Source organism: Gallus gallus, chromosome 3 (genome assembly GCF_016699485.2).
Source record: "Gallus gallus isolate bGalGal1 chromosome 3, bGalGal1.mat.broiler.GRCg7b, whole genome shotgun sequence".
Classification (NCBI taxonomy): Eukaryota; Metazoa; Chordata; class Aves; order Galliformes; family Phasianidae; genus Gallus; species Gallus gallus.
The window spans coordinates 20,817,408-20,834,781 of NC_052534.1; the positions used below are offsets into that span (position 1 = coordinate 20,817,408).

Genomic DNA, 17,374 nt, shown 5'->3' on the forward strand with positions numbered 1-17,374 from the left:
AAGCCTGGGGCTGAAGCACAGGTGTCATGCTGAGAAGCAGTATGATTTTACATTGCCTCTCTCCACCAAATTTCAAAATTGGCCAAAGATTTAACCTTTGTGATGCTATGAAAGCCATGTCTAAGCACTTCTGATGAATATTTTCTTTCATCTTTGACAATGTTATTCTTCCTTCTCTCTGGGGGAAGTGAGAGGAAAGAGGAAACCTAAAAATGAGTAACCCGACAATTACCTTTTAAGTGCACATAAAATCCGTGAACTCAAAGGGAAACTTTTCAGACATTAAAATATATCCACAGGCCTTTTGTTGAGAGAGTTGCACTGCTTGTAGCTGCTTATGGTGCTGCTACCTTGATTACAGGTCTGTTCAGAGCGTTGGTGCTGTCTAGTGGCAAGTTACTGCATCTCACGTTGCTGACAGAAGAATTAACTGAGGAAGAGTGTAAAATGCTGTATTTGATTAATAGCCCTCAAAGAATGGCTTGGTTTATGCTGGTTTTTAAGCACATAGGTTTTTTTCTAATGCCTACCCAGAATTAAGTGGTAATGTTTTTGAGTTTAGTTAAGGTAGTGCAATCTCTGTGACATGGGTGATGTTTGAGTGGTTCTTCATTGCAGAAAAGTTAATTGCCTTGGTACCAGGAAGGTGACTTATGTGCCTGAAATCATTAAGACAAGAACTGTTTAAATTCTATTCCCAAAGGTTCAAACTTGAGGTCAAATGTGGTGTGCTGGTTGCAGCTGAGTCCAGCTAGGCATTTATTGCCCTGAGTCTTCTTGACTGCTACTCCTTTGCAAAGGCTCTGAGGCTGGTTGGTATCCTCCTGTATGACTTCTTTGTTAATCCAGTTCTGACAGAGTGATCTAGTTTTGTTCAAGCAATTATTTTTAAATCAATTCCGTTTTGAGGGGATGCCCTCTCTATTTTGTACTGGTGCAACCTTACCTCAAGTACTGTGTGCAGGTTTGTGCATTACAATGTAAGAAGAACATAAAAATGAAGAGTGTCAAAAGGAGGGCTAAGAAGATGGCAAAGGGTCTGGAGGGCAAGGTGAGACAGCAGTGGCTGAGGTCCCTGAGTTTGCTCAGGCCAGAACAGAGTAGCTGAGGGGAGGCCTCATGGCAGCTGCAGCTCCTCACAGGTAGCTCTGCATGGAGCTGTGTCAGGGGAAGGGCAGGTGGGGGTTAGGGACAGGGTCTGCACCAGAGGGAGGTGACCTGTACAGGACATCCTAGCCTTGTAACCTGGTTAAGGTGCCTCAGACTGATGTATATGTCCACAGCTCAAGAAACCCCTTCATTTCTTCATCTGATGACTTCTGGGGTTTCTGGACTGGGGTTAGCCAGGCTCATCAGTTACTGTCAGCAGGTCCAGCGGTTGGGTGCCTGAGACTGAGTGGACATGCAGACTGGTCTCACTGGAGTGGTACCTCCACTTATGAGCTCTGAGTTGATGAGCTGCATGTTGACTAAGCAGGAATTGTTATGTCTCAGTTGGGCTGTTTGACATGCTCCTGCATGAGAAATTTAAGCTGATGGATGCTATATTATTATATCCCTCTAGCTCTACTCTATTTTATTATTGGCACAGTATTGGCTGCTATGAGGCCCAGCAGTTGTGGCTGTAATTTTCTCAGCTGCCTGTCTTGTCCCTTGCTGATTTTAGTTCCCGTGCAACACAGGTAGCTCAAGCAAACATGTATTGTTGCCTACAGATTAAATTGTTGTGGCCTGTTAATGAAGCTGTCTTCACTGGACTTTACCTTGATATTCTGGAGGGACGGTTGCCTAACACTGCTGCTTTGACCAGCTGTGCTACGTATCTGGTACAGTTTGGTGTGTGGAAGGGATGCACAGATAGTAAATTCTTAAGCTTTTGTGGAAGTTGTCTTTTTTGTCTGCACCTACTCTTTCGCAAATATAAGGTGAAATATATAAGTTCTACTGTGTGGTTTAAACTCACATCATTTACCTTGTGATTAGTTTTTGATAAGCATGTCTTGTGATATTAGAAATCGGTTTTGCTTTATTGTGTCTAAGTCAACATTACAGATGAAGGATTCCAATTAAAAAACAACAACAACTTCCATATGGGCCACAAAGTTGCATCAGTCAGTCAAAGGATATTGCTGACATTCCATTTTTTCCTATCAAAAATGGTGATAGTTGAGTAAAAAACAGAAGAGAGATGGAACAGCCTCTTTGTGAATTGTAGAATGCATGGTCCTCTGTAGCTTGTACAGAATGTATAGTGGAGGTTGTCCCAGCAGATATCCCTCTTCTGTGTGGTCCAGAATATCTAGATCAAACTAGAACATCTTATTTTCCTTTTCATACACCTGGAAACATTGCATATATAGGGATCATTTTAATTTATTTTGCTAACATATGTACCTTATAGATGATATGGAACTTCTTAAACCAGGCACTGACTGCCTGACATGTTTGTAGCGAGTTTTTCTTGCTTTCAGTAGTCTCTTGTTCTGTAGAAACTGTATATACATACTGCCCTTCCGGTTTGTTCTCTTTTCTTGTTTGTAGATATCAGTATTACCTACAAGTGAAAAAGGACATTCTTGACGGCCGATTGCGTTCTTCATTGGAGCAGGGAATTCGACTGGCTGGTTTAGCAGTGCAAGGTAAGATGACGTGATCTGCTTGCCATTTTCCAACTAGGATATTTTGGATTGCTCTAGATGTTGACTGGCCCTAAGTAGGGCCACGTATGACTCCTGTTCACAACAGCCAGGTTTTTTTAGGTATTTAAAAATGCGTAGGTGGACTACTGTTGATGAAACGCTTGTACCCTCAGGGAGGGAATGGTGGACCACATCACAACCTGCAACTTTCTTTTTTTCTGAAAGCCATGTTGGTGAATTTGAACTAGACTCCAGTTCTAGTTCCAGCCACAAAGTACTTTACAGTAATGAATTTGCTTCACATTCTCTGGTTTAAAATGGAATTACATCAAAGAGCATAGGAGCAGTTTTAATTTTACCTTTAATTAAAAACTCATTTTGCTGTGTAGTGCTATCTGCAATATGAAAGAACACATGACCATAATTGTTACATGAATTATAAATTAATAAACTGCTTTTTATTCTAAGCCTCCTAAGGACATCAATAGAAGTAAGATCATACATGCACATGGGTAAAGAAGGAAGCCCTGTATTTTTAGAAAGTATATTTCTATCTATCCGTGACTGTGAGAACTCAAAGTACAATTCCAACAATCATGCACTCAACACTGCGTCTCTGTGGGGATAGGGACAAGTACATACATATGATAACAAATGAGAAGATCTGATTCTTGAAACTTGCAGGTTCTGTGGTACATCATGCCCTAGTAAAAAAATTATATCTGAGAATCTGACTCTTAAAATACAGTTGTTGAAAATATAGAACTTTCAGAAAGAATAAGAATCTTCATTTTTCCATTTTGAGTAAGCTTTGCGGTTGCAGGAGTGCCAGAGCAGTGATAATCTACTTCTCGCTGCCATTGGTAGTTCTTAAGACGCTTTGCAACTGCCTTGAAAAATAGATTTTCAAAGGTGTTTATCATTGTGCTCTTTTTTAGCATTGAAGGAACAGTAGATACAAATGAAAACTCAAGTCACTAGGTTGTGTCTGTACCAGGTCCCCTGAATGTGTTTAAGAAAGGTATCAGCAACCACTTTTTTTAAATACTCTGAAACTGTACTGTAAAATAGCAGTACCTTAAAAATAACACTAATTGTGATTAAGAGTAATGTTAGTATGATTTTTATAGGGCAGTTGTTCTGTTGAAACCTTTTATTGCTTGGTTAAAACTTGAAGGAAAAATATTTCCTGTTATATCTTTATATGTTTTATGAATGATGGAAAAGATCTATACAAGATTCTACTCTTGTAATATGAGAAAACTAAGCTTTGCGAGTATGTAAGTTAATGGTAAATAGGCACCAAGTATGTTTCTCTGGTCCTATGTTTCTTGAAGCTGTAGCATTTTGAAGTAGTTACTGTTACCCAGAATTTTCAATGTAATCTATAATATTTCAAAGACCACTGCATCAAGATCCTGCACTTATTTGCTTTATTCGTGACCTTGTATTACTCCCTTTGTTCTTTTCATGTGATGCAACCAAAGATATTTGAAATACTTCTTTTAAACTTGCAGAGTCTGTTTCATGTCCATTTTGATTTCTTTCTGTTTATGTTAAAACATAACTCTGAGGTGAAAACAAAATGAAACTGCGTTTTTGGCATCCTGCAATACATGAAGTTGTCTAGAAGCTTTGAAAGAATGTTTAGCTAATATGATTTATGGTGGGGATTTCCACCTTCTATAATGTAAGAATCTTGTAGATGGCGTTTGATCCACTTCAGTTAATATAAAATAGAAACCTCCCGGCAAGAGATTCTTTTGATATAAGTTGTTGTGTATTTAACAAATATATATTCTTTTTTTTTTTAAGTAGTTTAGCCTTTAGGAAGCATTTTCTACAATTTTGAAACTCCGTTGGTTGTTGACAACTCATTTTTTAATATAATTGACTTCTTGATATACCTAGGCTGTAAAATTAAGCATTTTTTGTACGGTTATGCAGAATTGTAGCAGAGGTAGGCTAAATTCTTTTGGGGACACTGGAGAAGCAAAACTATGTACCATTTTAAAGAGGCAGGGGTATCGTGGTCTTGTCAGATGGTAGTATTAATTCATTGAGGTTACAGTAAGAAAAGAACCTCTTGTGCTCCTGATGGTTAAGCACTGCAAATGGTCATAATATAAAGGATCAAAAGAGAGAAATTGCTTGTTGGCTGTTATTTGATCTCTTGCAATAGCACTTTTATTTTCAGACCTCCGTGTTAAAAGCTAAAGTACAAACAGAAATCTTTGTGCTGGGTTGTGGCTTCACAGAGAACTCACCCATTTGAAGTTAAGCATCTGCGCAAAGACTGAGTGTGGTCTTAACGTGTGTAGAAAGTGCTAAAATGAGTAATTGTCTTGTTTTTTCCAGCGGATTTTGGAGACTATCATCAGTTTGAATCTCATGACTTCCTCCGAGAGTATGTCTTGTTTCCTATGGTGAGTTCCTTATCCTCCTGTCTTGTGGTCTTTTATGAGTAATTTCTCCATGCCTCAGAGATGGCTTTGTTGATAACAGAGTAAAAGCACCAGCACTAAATTATTAATAGCGGAAATAAACTTTGCTCTGCAATATACTCGATTGCAGCTGGATGAATAAGTGCTATAGAAATCTAGCCCTTTTTCAGTTCCTGTTAAATCTCCACTGAGAGTAGATGTCAACAATAAAGTGTACGTACTTGAATCAAAAAACAATTTGCAGCTCTTCAGAATGTTGTATATTAACTGTACTGCAGCATTAGTAACATGGCCAAACAATGGAATATAAAACCAGCTGATGAAATAAGGTTGTGCCACAGGACATATCGTGAAATCTTTGCTAAAGAGAATATGCATCTACATCAGCTGACTGTTAGACTGAAGTGAACTGTGAATCTGTTCTCAAAATGTCCTCCAGGGACTGTGCTGTGAAATTGTTTTAAATTAAAATGACAAACTAGCAAATGATTTGAATGCTGGGGGAAGTGTTTTAAGTCACTGATAGCATTAGGAACTATGCTGATAAATGTCAAGCACTTGTAACCCATGACATTGAGTCCATCTGGGAGAATGGATTAAAAGAAATGGAGGAAAAAAGAGAAAAGAAAGGAGAAAATAATCAAAACACCACCACCTAAGATTAAGGCTGTTTTAGTTCAGAAGCTTCACGAGCACAGAGCTTGAGCATAAACTTGACAAAATAAAAGCACTTGAAATTCTGTCAGGCTAGAAACAAAATTTGGAAGTGAGATGGGCTTCCCCTGCCCTAATTGTTACTGCCTAGAAATAAAGCAGCTGGTTTCCTTCTTCAGTAAGTGGAAAGACAGAAGGAGAATAATTAAGAATTTCATCCTATATACCTTCACTTTTTAACTGCATGGGAACTGCAGTAAGCAGTAAGCTGCTAGTCAATTCTCAAGTCCGAAGAGATGGTATTTATGCGTATCTCGATGTGAAAGTGCAATTTCAAGCAAGCAGGCGGAGCTGATAGTCACCTGAAAAAGAAGATCAATAAGAAGAGGAGAAATTAACGAATATGCAGAGATCTGAATCTTTTATACCTAGATCAGGGCTTTGGTATTGACGTTTCACTGAGGATCCTCTGTTAACATGACTAGTGGAGCAAGATTTCTTTATTAGGAATAGGTGTTATTGGTCTATTCTTGTTACAACAAGCATTCTTGTTAGTAATTGGTAATTGATGATTTTGTATACAGTTGATGGCTTATGAAGTCATGTATGGTAGTGTAAGAGGGAAAGATGATGACTGCAAGTACAGACAGAAAGGTGTAGTCAAGTTGTCACCTCATAAATTACTCCTACAAAGTTCTTCCAATATACTGATGGTGTTCTTCTTTTTATTAAAAGAAAAGTAAAAAACGGGAGAGTTTAGGCCTCCAAATGAGATTTCAAGACACATTTCAGTGTAGTTCAGCAGTTACTTTTCAGGCCAATATCCTAGAACTTCCTTTTGTGAGTCAACTGCCTTCGCTGTGTTGTTGTGGTCTGTATGGTGGTAAGCTTTCCTCTTACCACAGCGGTATCTAGCCATTCATCCATGCTACCACTAATAAATTTGACAAGATCAGCAAAGTATCAGCTTCCTTAGCCTTCAGGAGCCCACTCTTAAATCAGCTGTTTCTCTAGGCATCTCCATCCCTTCTTTAACTTCTGGTCTCTGCCCCTCTGGGGAGGAGTGGGTGATATAGCAGTAAATACTTCACCACAAGTTCAGTGACAGTTACTAAGTGCTGTAGATATAAACTAGTCCTGAAGCAAGTGGGAGTATTTCAGCAAATCTCAGGCACACTAAGAGCCTCCAACAAGAACACTGCTATAAATTCATTGGTAAAGAGAGACAGTGCATGAGGGAGGGGCAGCTACCTTTTTACTGTTTGATCTTGTGAGGCTACAATGTGTGTCAAATGGCATTTTTTCAGCAGTGAAAAGAACAAAGTTATGTACACAGTACACCCCACAGGTGTGTAGCTGTGCATAGGCATGTACTGTGCCATTTTTCATTAGCACGCTACCACTTTCACATATTTTTGTGACAGAAGCAAATATCAGAGGGAGGGCCCCGTTAAGCAAGAAGCAAGCAGTGTACTTAAGTACATTATATGCAGTCTTAAGGCTTTTAAAAATAAAAATAAGAACTTAGAGATTTTGGAAGAAAATGTTTTAGCTTCCTTTTCGTTACCTTGAATTTATGATCAGATTTCCTTTAATAAGTTTTTCTCAATTATTTCAGATTTTTTTCTACCATATATTTAATTTTTGGAAGAAAAAAATTCTACTCAGAAATGTGTCACAAGTTTAAGATGAATTCCATTACATAGTAGGAGAGATAGCAAAATTTTTGATCCCTGTTAACGTGAGGAAGGCAGTACCTGCAGGCCACAGGACAGGAAATACGCATGAGTTCAGTCTGCATGGTGTATGGATTATTTTGGACTGTTCTAAAACGTACGTATTCATTTGTAGACTTCCAAGTGCTTTTCAAGGCTTGTTTGATACTTATCCAGGAAAATCTCTCTTATCCATGCTCTGCAGTCTGTTCTGGTTTTTGCAATAAAAAAACCCACCTTAGCACTGTTCTTAACAGTATCATTTTAGCCCCACAATACCCTATCTCAGACCGTGATATTTTTCTTGCATGTCTTCAGCAACCCCTGCTCAAACACGTGCCCTGGATTTTCAGTGCAGTTGGTGCTAAGCTCCTTCTCTGTAACTGCCTGCAAGAGGGTGAACAGGAAACAACCCTGAAACATGCCATTGGAATTCCTGTCTTGCATTATGCTGCCTCTTTGGATGAGTAGTTTTTAATGCTACTTAATATTCCTATAGGACTGGACCCAGGATGAAGCTGTCCTGGAGGAACTGACTCAAAAGGTTGCACAAGAACACCGAACTCACAGGTGAGCTTGTTATGTGAAGATTCAGCTTTACTATCTTTTTTTCAATTGTCATCCTCATTCCTTTACTTTCCTTCTTCCCCACCCTTTCCTTGCAGTGGTAAACTAACTTATCTCCATGTTACTGTTATGCTACATCTAGCTGGATTTTTAATTAGTGTGTTACAGAAGATTACCTGCATGTTGGGTGCACAAATTTGCCATGGAATTCCATCCCAAATAAAACGACCATTTCTACCATCAGGTTAAAGGAACATGTGTAAAGCTACTTGTTATGTAGTAGATTTCTTTTTCTTTTTGGTTTCATTTAAATCCTGGTGGTGAAAGACCCTCATGACTTGAATGGGGTGGTCCAAGGGGGTCTCTTCAAGGGTTTTCTCTCATTCAAAAGAGGGAGGGATACATACACTCCCAACATAATGTAAATGAAAATGACAGAAAATGAACCTTATCTTGTTGAGTTTTAAGTCTCCTTGTAGAAAAATTAAAATACACAGACACTAATTAATAATCTACATATTAGTCCTTAAGTCTTCCTTTGTAAATAGACTTATTTTGTGTCACCTAGGTGTCCTGATGGTAAAGGTATTCAAACCTCTAGAAAAATGACGATGTCTGTATGTTAGTGAAAATAATCTTTCACGTTATATTGTGAATCTACATTTAAAGCTCTATTATATGACGTGTAATTGGAATACTATATGAAAGATGCAACATCCCCATTAAGTGACAAAAAAAAATGGTTCTAAAGGTGCAAGTACCAATCTCTGAGTGGAAGGCCATTCTCAGTATGAGTTTCAATGCAAGCTTGAGCCTTTGATGCAACTGAAGGGTTAGCTTCCAAGCTGGCCATGAATAGGCCTGGTTCTGTTCTTCAGTCTTTGCTCAGGGCTGCTTACGGTTAACTCATGGATTTGAAAAGTAAGATTTCCATCCCTGCTGTGCTCTTTAGTGCTATTTCAGCAACACAAATGACAAATACCTATCCTTACTTCAGCAGGTAGATCAAATTCCACCTGTTTTCTCTCCCTGTTTCTCATAAGTGTCTGGTTCCTATATTTCTGCTTGTATGCTGTACCAAGGAGGAGCAAAGAGGAGAAACATTAATTGTGACTTTCTTTTGGAGCAACCTGCAATCTATTCTGACCTGCTTTTGAGAACTGAAGTCTGTCTGAATTCCTGAGGTGTGACAGGAGCATGTGCAGACACGTGTGTATTAGTTTTCAGATGGTTTGTTTTCTGTTACGAAAGAGAACCTTCTCAAAACTTGGATTATTTCCTGTGTTTTTGAGCAGCTAATATGAAAATGTAGGTCTTCACTTCTAAGTCATTTTAAGCAATTTCAGTGAGTTCATATGTGGTTTATGCAGATGAGGACTCTGATGTCTCAAATTGGCCATCCAAGACTAGGCACAAACACACAATCTAATGCAACGGCCTGATGTTTAATAAAGCCTGGAAAAATATTTGATGCAGTGAACAATAGATCAGCTCAGTTTGTTCCTCCTATAGTTTAAACTATGTTTTATACCTTACCTTAGCAATGTGCAGTAAAATTCCACCCCTTACTCCAATTGCAGTGGCATTACAGCAGCAGAGGCTGAGCTAATGTACATCAATGAAGTGGAACGCCTTGATGGGTTCGGACAGGAAATGTTCCCTGTGAAGGTATGTTAGCATATGTAAGAAAGAAACCCCTACATCCAATTATCAGTGACCTTTGTAACACATGTGCGTTGTTCGTCCAGAACACCTGGGAGTTGTTTCACTGTTCTAGATGATGAAATGGTTTCTGGTAGTTTGAATGGAGACTGCAGCATGAGGGTATCCTACTGCTGTTACTTCCCCCCCACCAAAATCCTCTTGACACAAAAGGCTGTTATGTGCCAGGGTCTGCCTACCGTGCATGCTCCCTTGGGAAACTGAGATGCTCCTGAGGGAGAATGACTGGGGCAAATAAACCTCAGTTCTGGTCTTATTTCACAGGATAGGAAACTAAGACCTATTCTATCTTTTTAAGTTGCTATTTATTAAGCTTCAACTTTATCCTTTCCTTAATTTCTTACACCTACGCACAGGTGCTCCACACAGACAAAACTGAGGGGGTTGTTCAAGGTTTAATTTGTACTGATAGTCAGTTCCCTTTTACTGGAAGCTTCTTTCTACCATGTACAGTGTGACTCTATTGCTATATGTGAAGCTAGCAAAGAGTTGGTTTTGTTGACTAACTGTGGAAAAACTTTTGTCAACATCATTAAGCTTTTCTAGCAAAAAGAAGAAAGCATTTTAAAGAGAGAAACTGTAAAATGCAACAGGAACACGTATGGGATCCTGCAAGGAAATATGGGTAGACACAAAAAGTCAGTAGTTTTTGAAAAGCATTGCAAGAACAGAGGATAGTATATGATGCATGCAGATGAATATTTAAGCAATAATTGCAAAACAATGCAGGCTGTATCTCTATAAAGATACAAGTACATCTTAGGGTGACATGCTATGATCTTTTGCATAGAATACTTTGAATGAGGAAGTGTGATGAGTAAAGTTTTTGAGATGGATTCTATCTCCAGGTATGGTCTGAATTCTGAAACCTCTCCATTTTTTATCAGGTGACTGGAAAAATAATGGGTGTGAATGAAGACTGTTGCTTTTGGGAGTCATATGGATTCTAGATAGCTATACTCACAGTTATAGAGTATGTGAGCTGTTACATAACAAATGCCTGTTTGTGGCATTTATGTTGTTTCCTACAGGAGAACCTTGGGCTCACTTAGCCTTAATCTATTCTCACTTATCAACAGAATGAATCCACCTAAATGTTAGTTGCGTTGAAATAATGAAAATCAGAGTCCTGTAGAGCAGCAAACTGTAGGTTAGTCAAGGGTTAGTCCTGCATTCATCCTAAAGAATGGCTTCTGTTTGGTAGTTCAGCATGTGTTCTTATGCATACCTTTGCCAGTTTCTTGATTAATCTAAATATATACCGTTTTTGTGCAGGATAATCATGGAAATGACATACACCTTGGTATTTTCTTCATGGGAATCTTCATAAAAAACAGAATTGGAAGGACAACTGTGATCTATAGGTAAAAGCTAGGGACTTCAGCATTTAAAGTGATCTTCTTTTCAGAGCTCTGTGTGTGGGTCTTTTTCTTCCTTACTTAAATGTGACTTCAATAGTGCCAATCCTCTCACTAAGGAGTAGTCACCTCACTGTTTTCAGCATTGGCCTCTTGGCCGTAAGAGATGTGATAAAGAATCATTTCTAATGTCCCTGAATGGGTTTGATGGCAAGAAAGATGTAGTTGTCTGTCATGTATCATGTTCTACTTACAAGGCTTTGATCCTTTTTCTTTTCTTGCCTTTGTGTCTGCTTCTTTGATGCATCTGAATGCAAATCTGTTAAACCTCACTGCTGGCAGCCTAGGCACTCAACGTTTCTGCAAATCTGGTTACCATATTTAGGTATCCCACTAAAAAAGCTGAACTTTCTCATTGCAGTTTTGAAATCTACGTGTCTGTCATTGACATGTTTGTACCACTGTTTTGGTTTTTAAGAATTACTAAAGCTTTTTTATTGACTTTCTCTTGTGGGTTTTGTAACTTATAAGAATTTATGTATGAAAATGTTGCAAGAAATCTGCTACTGTTGAGTATTTCCATTAATCTTGATGTTAATGTGGAGTGGATTTTTCCTAGTCCTTGTTGCTGTTAGGATATGAACCTGAACATTAGTTTATGAGTACACTCATTTTTAGTCACAAACTAAGGCTTGTAGCAGACTTCAACAAGAAGGGTTTTGGTTTTTATTTGTTGTTGTTTTGCTTAGCTTTGTTTGTTTGTTTTTGTTTTCACCTTAAAAGGGCATTAAATGATTATCTTTGAAAATGTCAAGTCTCTCTTTTCCATATGGCTGATATTTTACGTGTGTAATTCTGTGAAGAAGTTAAATAATTCTTTTAATTGTGCCATTCTGAAGACATCTTAAAATGTAGTGTCAAAAGCAAGAAGCTTCTTAAATGCAGAAATGATAGCTGGTGCTGGGATCCTTACTCTTGCAAATATGCACTCCAAGCATCTTGCCATGACATGAAGAGGAATGCATGCTGCAAACAGAACAAACAAGTCCTTTCCATCCCCATGGATTGCATGCATTGTACGCCAGTGTGTCTGTCTGTCAGCTATTTGTAAGAAGATTATAACTCCGATCTTGGGTAACCTGACAATTATTTGAAAAAAAAAAAAAGTGTGAATGCTAAACAGTATTAACATGGTATGAGTAGCCTACGTAACCGTGTTGACAAGTTACCTTCTTTAGCAAGAACCATCTCTGTAGGAAAGTTGAAAACAGCAGGAATGGCACTGTAGGAAAAGAAACATTCTGTCTGGTTGTGGTCCAGCAATTCAAAAATGCTGGTGTTCACTATATTTATTCCTAATGTGTTTCCAGGGTATCTTCTGTTGTGATTCCTGAAGTCAGTGTTTTCAAAGAGAGCTTTTAAATTTCCTGCTTCAGGCTAAGAGCTGAAAAATCTGTTTCTCCTTGAACCGGTGCTTGATTTTCGTATTATCCTGGCCATGTTTCTTCACCAAACAGCTACCGAAAAAACTTTCCTGTAGAACAAGACTAATGTTGACTAAGGGATACTTAATGCGTTTGTGAAATGCTTGAATGTATGTGTTGGCAAACTGTACCACATTTTTTTACTCTACAGGTGGAATGACATTGGGAATATTGCACATAACAAGTCTTCAATTGTTCTAGAGCTGATCAACAAAGAAGAGAACGTGCTCTTTCACACAGTAAGAAAAAGATCTAATCAGTGTTATCATGAAATATGCTTATATAAAGCGTATGTATTAAAAACCTTTTAGACTCTAATTCTACACATACTTAAGTAATAATATGCTGGGAATTCTGAAAAAAACTGAAGTGCTTGTTCAGTGAAACATCCATGGTGCCACACTGCCCTTCATGCTGCCATGTCAATAGCAGCGTAAGAAGTTGTAGGAACGGCAGACAAGCTACCACATGTGCATGTGCTGGAACTCAAGGAGTGCAGTGTTGCTCTGCACTTAAAATCATCTACATCTCACTGAACCAGGTCAGTGTAGAAACTGAACCAGCAACTTTCAGCCATTTTTAATGTTGTCCCTCTTTTCCTACCACTGCGACTTAGCAGTGAAGGGGCAGCATGCAAAGGCATGCCACACTACTTCAGTAATTCAATGCCTTAAACATTCTTGAGGGCGCTAGGCATGTTCTTGGCAGTCAGGTTCTGTACATGACAGACCTTACAAAGCATTACTATGATTGGATTTGTAGAACTCTCGTTATTTCTTGGTAAGAATAACAAAATCAATGATTATATACATTTCTTTTTTTTTTTTTTTTTTTCTTTTTCCTTGCGTTTGAAGGATGATCTTGAAAATGCCAAATATATCTCACGGCTGTTTGCAGCAAGACATAAGTTTTACAAACAGAACAAAATCTGCACAGAGTGAGTACTCTTTCCTCAGAATTATATTCTGACACCCTGCTTTGGAAGTGCTTGGAGTTTTGGCGTGTCTGGTTTTGTTGTTTTTTCTAGTCATTTGTGTCAGTTATTCTGCTCTACTTTGCTGTTTTTTCTTTCTTGTTTTAACCATCATCTGGAACAGAAGAATGAGATATAAATTTCATTCTGAGCCCTCAGAGGCTTGATGCTTGAGCTCTGTTGGGTACTGCTCAATGAACAGCCAAATCTGACAGACCAATAAATTGAAGCCTTTAGTCTCTGTTGTTCATAACAACCCAGAATGCTAGTATAAACTGGATTGGAAGGTGACTTATGTTAACATGCCAGAATATGAGTTACAGTAGCATTTTAAGGATGTGCTATGCATCTAACAAGTAAGGTTGGTGGAAAACACAGGATATCCTGTTCTAATTTGGGTAGCATAATTTATCTGCTTCTTACGTGCACCAAGCAGGGGGGAAACCTGGGAAAGTTCATCTGCATAGGCATACAAGCACAACTCAGCAGAAACTAAACCTGAACCTAGAGTGTTTTATAGGCTCTGCTTTTAGGACTTACTAAAAAACTGGTCGTGAGCTCATCCTCTCTCACAGGTGTATTCACTCAAACTGAAGGAGGAATTCATAAGACTTTAGTTGCAAGTCAAAAGTAAGTTTATTAGCTGAGAATGCTTCTTTTATACCAGCACACGGCCAATTTTAGTTTGAGTCAAATTTAGCTTTAATAAGTGTAGAGTTTTGTATTTCAAAATATGCCAGATTTGTATAGCAGTGGGATTGGAAATCCTTTGTAAAACTTAAATTTAGATAGCTAGGAAGCTATGAAGAAGTCTCATCAACAGTTCTAGTTAGAGCTGGACATCCAATCTGTTCAGCTGGGTAATACTATCTGTTGGAAAATAAAGCCAGTGATGAAGGAATGATTGGAAGGTCTAACTTTCTAGTATTACATGTGCACGCAATATATAAACATATGGTGAATTACAGGTATTGGAGAGACTGATGAGGTAAACTACATTTGGTGATACCTTTGCATATAGGAAAAGACGTTTATTAGATTGCAGATAATGCTTGCCCTTGGAAGTTGAGCGGAAGACCAGAAAAGGCCTTTTTTAGCAGTGTATAATGCATTTCAATAGTCCAGTGCTAAATTTAATACTTTGAGAAGGATTGAATTCAGAGGAAGTTCCTATTTATCTCCCCTGTGACAGTCAAAAAAGAAAACAAAATGCCATTATCTGTTTTCTGAGTATTATTTCCCCTATAAAGCTGTTTACTGGGGTCAGCAGAGATGACTATTCCATTTCAGTTAATAATCTAAACTGCAGAAGCAATAGCTTTAACTCATGGTTATTTCTGAACACTGAGCCGTAAGTATATGGGTATCATGAGCTAGGTATATCAGCTTTGCGTACAACTATCAGATATTTGAATGAATAAAGATAGGGAACATCAAGAGATCAGTGAAGAAATAACTAGAGTTTGAATGTATTTTTGCCACTAGAACTGCTTTCCTTCCTACCACGGTCTCATGTGGTATCAGCTTCTGTGTTAGGGCCACAGATATTGATGACTGCATATGCCAATGTGTGTTTTCTAGCCAAGTAATTTTCCTGACCTCTGTGTTAAAATTGTAGTTGTTTGCTTTCCTGTGTGCATTTCCTCTAATTGCACATAACATCATTCACCAGATCAGAAACTGTAGGAGGAGAAATTCCACCTTTCCTCTCTTCACGTAAGCACTATATTTCTGCCTCCTTCAAATTATTTCTTATCTTATTTCATTTTCTTTCTCCCACATTCCTCCTTCCTTCCACTGCACCTGGCTATTCTAACACTGTATTTGGTCCTGCTGGTATTAACCAGTTGCTTTTTTCCGCCTGATCTGTGTGCATTGCTTTGGAGTGATTGCTATGAATTTCATAAAATTGTATTATTTTTTTTTAGTGTTCACATTAAGTCATCTGAGACTGTGCCTGTATGACATGTTCAGTTTTTATTGCTTAAGAGACTTTTTTGTTTGATTCATTTTCAAGCCACAGTTTTGTTTTTTTTTTCTTATGTTTCCAAATAAGCTAAATAGAATAATCAATAGAAGGCATGTATGTTTTGGAATTGGAATACTATATCTGAAGAAAGATCTAAAGATTTAGATCTAAAGATCTAAAATACTTTCATGTTATTTACATTCATTTAATCTCATAAATGAGCAGTATTTACAGATCCTTCATGTCTCATTTTTCCCATTTGTTCCATAATTAGAATTGAAATAGTGTGGACTCGAGCATTTCTCTTTACTTTTTCTTCCACAGACAATCAAGTTCTCCTCCCCCTATTCGACGACGGCCCACTTGGAGTAGATCATCTTTGGTACGTACTGTGGTCTTAATTTAAGAGTGTCAGTACCACTTCTGATGAGATGGGACATTGTGTAAGATGGAATACTTTCTAAATTTCAAATAAGCACATAAAATCATTTCTTGTAGGCAGTAGGATTGGAATGAGTTTCAAGGGTGCAGCTGCCCAAGTTGATTAGTTTAACTGGATAATATCACCACCGATTCTCTTAAAATTACAGTCTTCAAGGCACTACATTTTTACTTGCTCTGCAGAAAGTAAGCGTCTTTTCTACTGGATTGATACTATACTCAGTATCTAAAGAAGGCAGTCCTCTGCAGCCTAGAAACACTGTGAGCCATCTTTTTCTGAATACACTGAAATCCATTCATTGCATTAATTTTACAGCTGCTTGTGTTTTTTCAATTCCTTGGTTTTTGTACAAAATCTACGTTTAGTTTACTCAGTTTACTCTGTTTCTAGACTTGAGAGTCTATTCTCTGTGTGAAGTCACCATGATTTTAAGAAAAATTTTTATCATCAATCCAAGACTCAGTTTTTTTAAGTCTGTTCATTTCCATTTGAAATGATAAATATTATCATTCTGACAAAAAAAAAAAAAAAAAAGAAACACCTTTTTTCCTGAAACCTTGACCAAAAAAATATATATCTGTGGGAATATTCCCCCTCTGGCCTGGTCAGCTCTAAGGACACTTTTGTGGATCTAATTTAAACATCCAGTATGTCATTATTTCTTACAGTAATTCAGAACCCATTAAGCAAGAGTAGCAGCACTGTTGATCCTTTACAGCACTGGTACATAGTGAGCGGAAAGCTTATGAGGGCAGGAATGTTTTCTTGATGTCCTGAGGATGTGATAACTGCTAGCAAAATTGTTCCAAAACTAAGACTAAGCAGTACTGATGTTAGAATAGTTTTATCTTTGCAGATTTCAGTGCAGACTATTTTTCTGAGTGCACATGCCCATTAGCTCTAGAAGTTCCATTTTGTGTTTCCCAGTCATTTGCAGGAAACCTGCTGTTGCTGGCTACATCTTTCTTTGTCCTTTCATTCTCAGCTTGTTTCTAGGGTGTTTTAATACAGGACACAGTGGTTGTGTATTACATTCTCTTAAGCACACCTAAAGTATTTTTGGTATCTGCTAGTCTGGCACTTGGAGGTGGCTATGAAAGAATTAAAGCGAAGAAATGAGCCTCAGGTATATCACAAAGTGAAAGAGAGAGCTACCTTCTATTAGATACAGAAAAAATGCAGTCTACTTGTTAAGAGGAAAATCAAATCCCACTGCTTGCTTGTTTTGAAGTGGGCAACAAGTTTAAAATAAAAATAGGAGGATGAAAATGAGGAATACATGCTTGTCAGTTGAAACTTGAACAGAGCTGCTGACCATTTATGTTGAATTTTAATGTGTACATAATTGTTTTGCTAACTTGTTTGAGCCATTCTCTTTGAGAAGAAAAAGGAAAAGAGAAAAGAAAG

At 37.9% G+C, this 17,374-nt stretch overlaps 1 protein-coding gene across 1 annotated transcript in view; it reads left to right on the forward strand.

The window, feature by feature from the left end:
• Positions 1 to 17,374, forward strand: part of PTPN14 (protein tyrosine phosphatase non-receptor type 14) — a 109,840-nt gene that overhangs the window by 65,996 nt on the left and 26,470 nt on the right. Inside the window, exons 4-11 of the mRNA XM_419419.7 lie at positions 2,542 to 2,639; positions 4,998 to 5,065; positions 7,952 to 8,022; positions 9,600 to 9,687; positions 11,017 to 11,105; positions 12,735 to 12,822; positions 13,438 to 13,520; positions 15,850 to 15,907. Coding sequence (XP_419419.4) covers positions 2,542 to 2,639; positions 4,998 to 5,065; positions 7,952 to 8,022; positions 9,600 to 9,687; positions 11,017 to 11,105; positions 12,735 to 12,822; positions 13,438 to 13,520; positions 15,850 to 15,907 — 643 coding nt within the window. The remainder of the gene's footprint in view (positions 1 to 2,541; positions 2,640 to 4,997; positions 5,066 to 7,951; positions 8,023 to 9,599; positions 9,688 to 11,016; positions 11,106 to 12,734; positions 12,823 to 13,437; positions 13,521 to 15,849; positions 15,908 to 17,374) is intronic.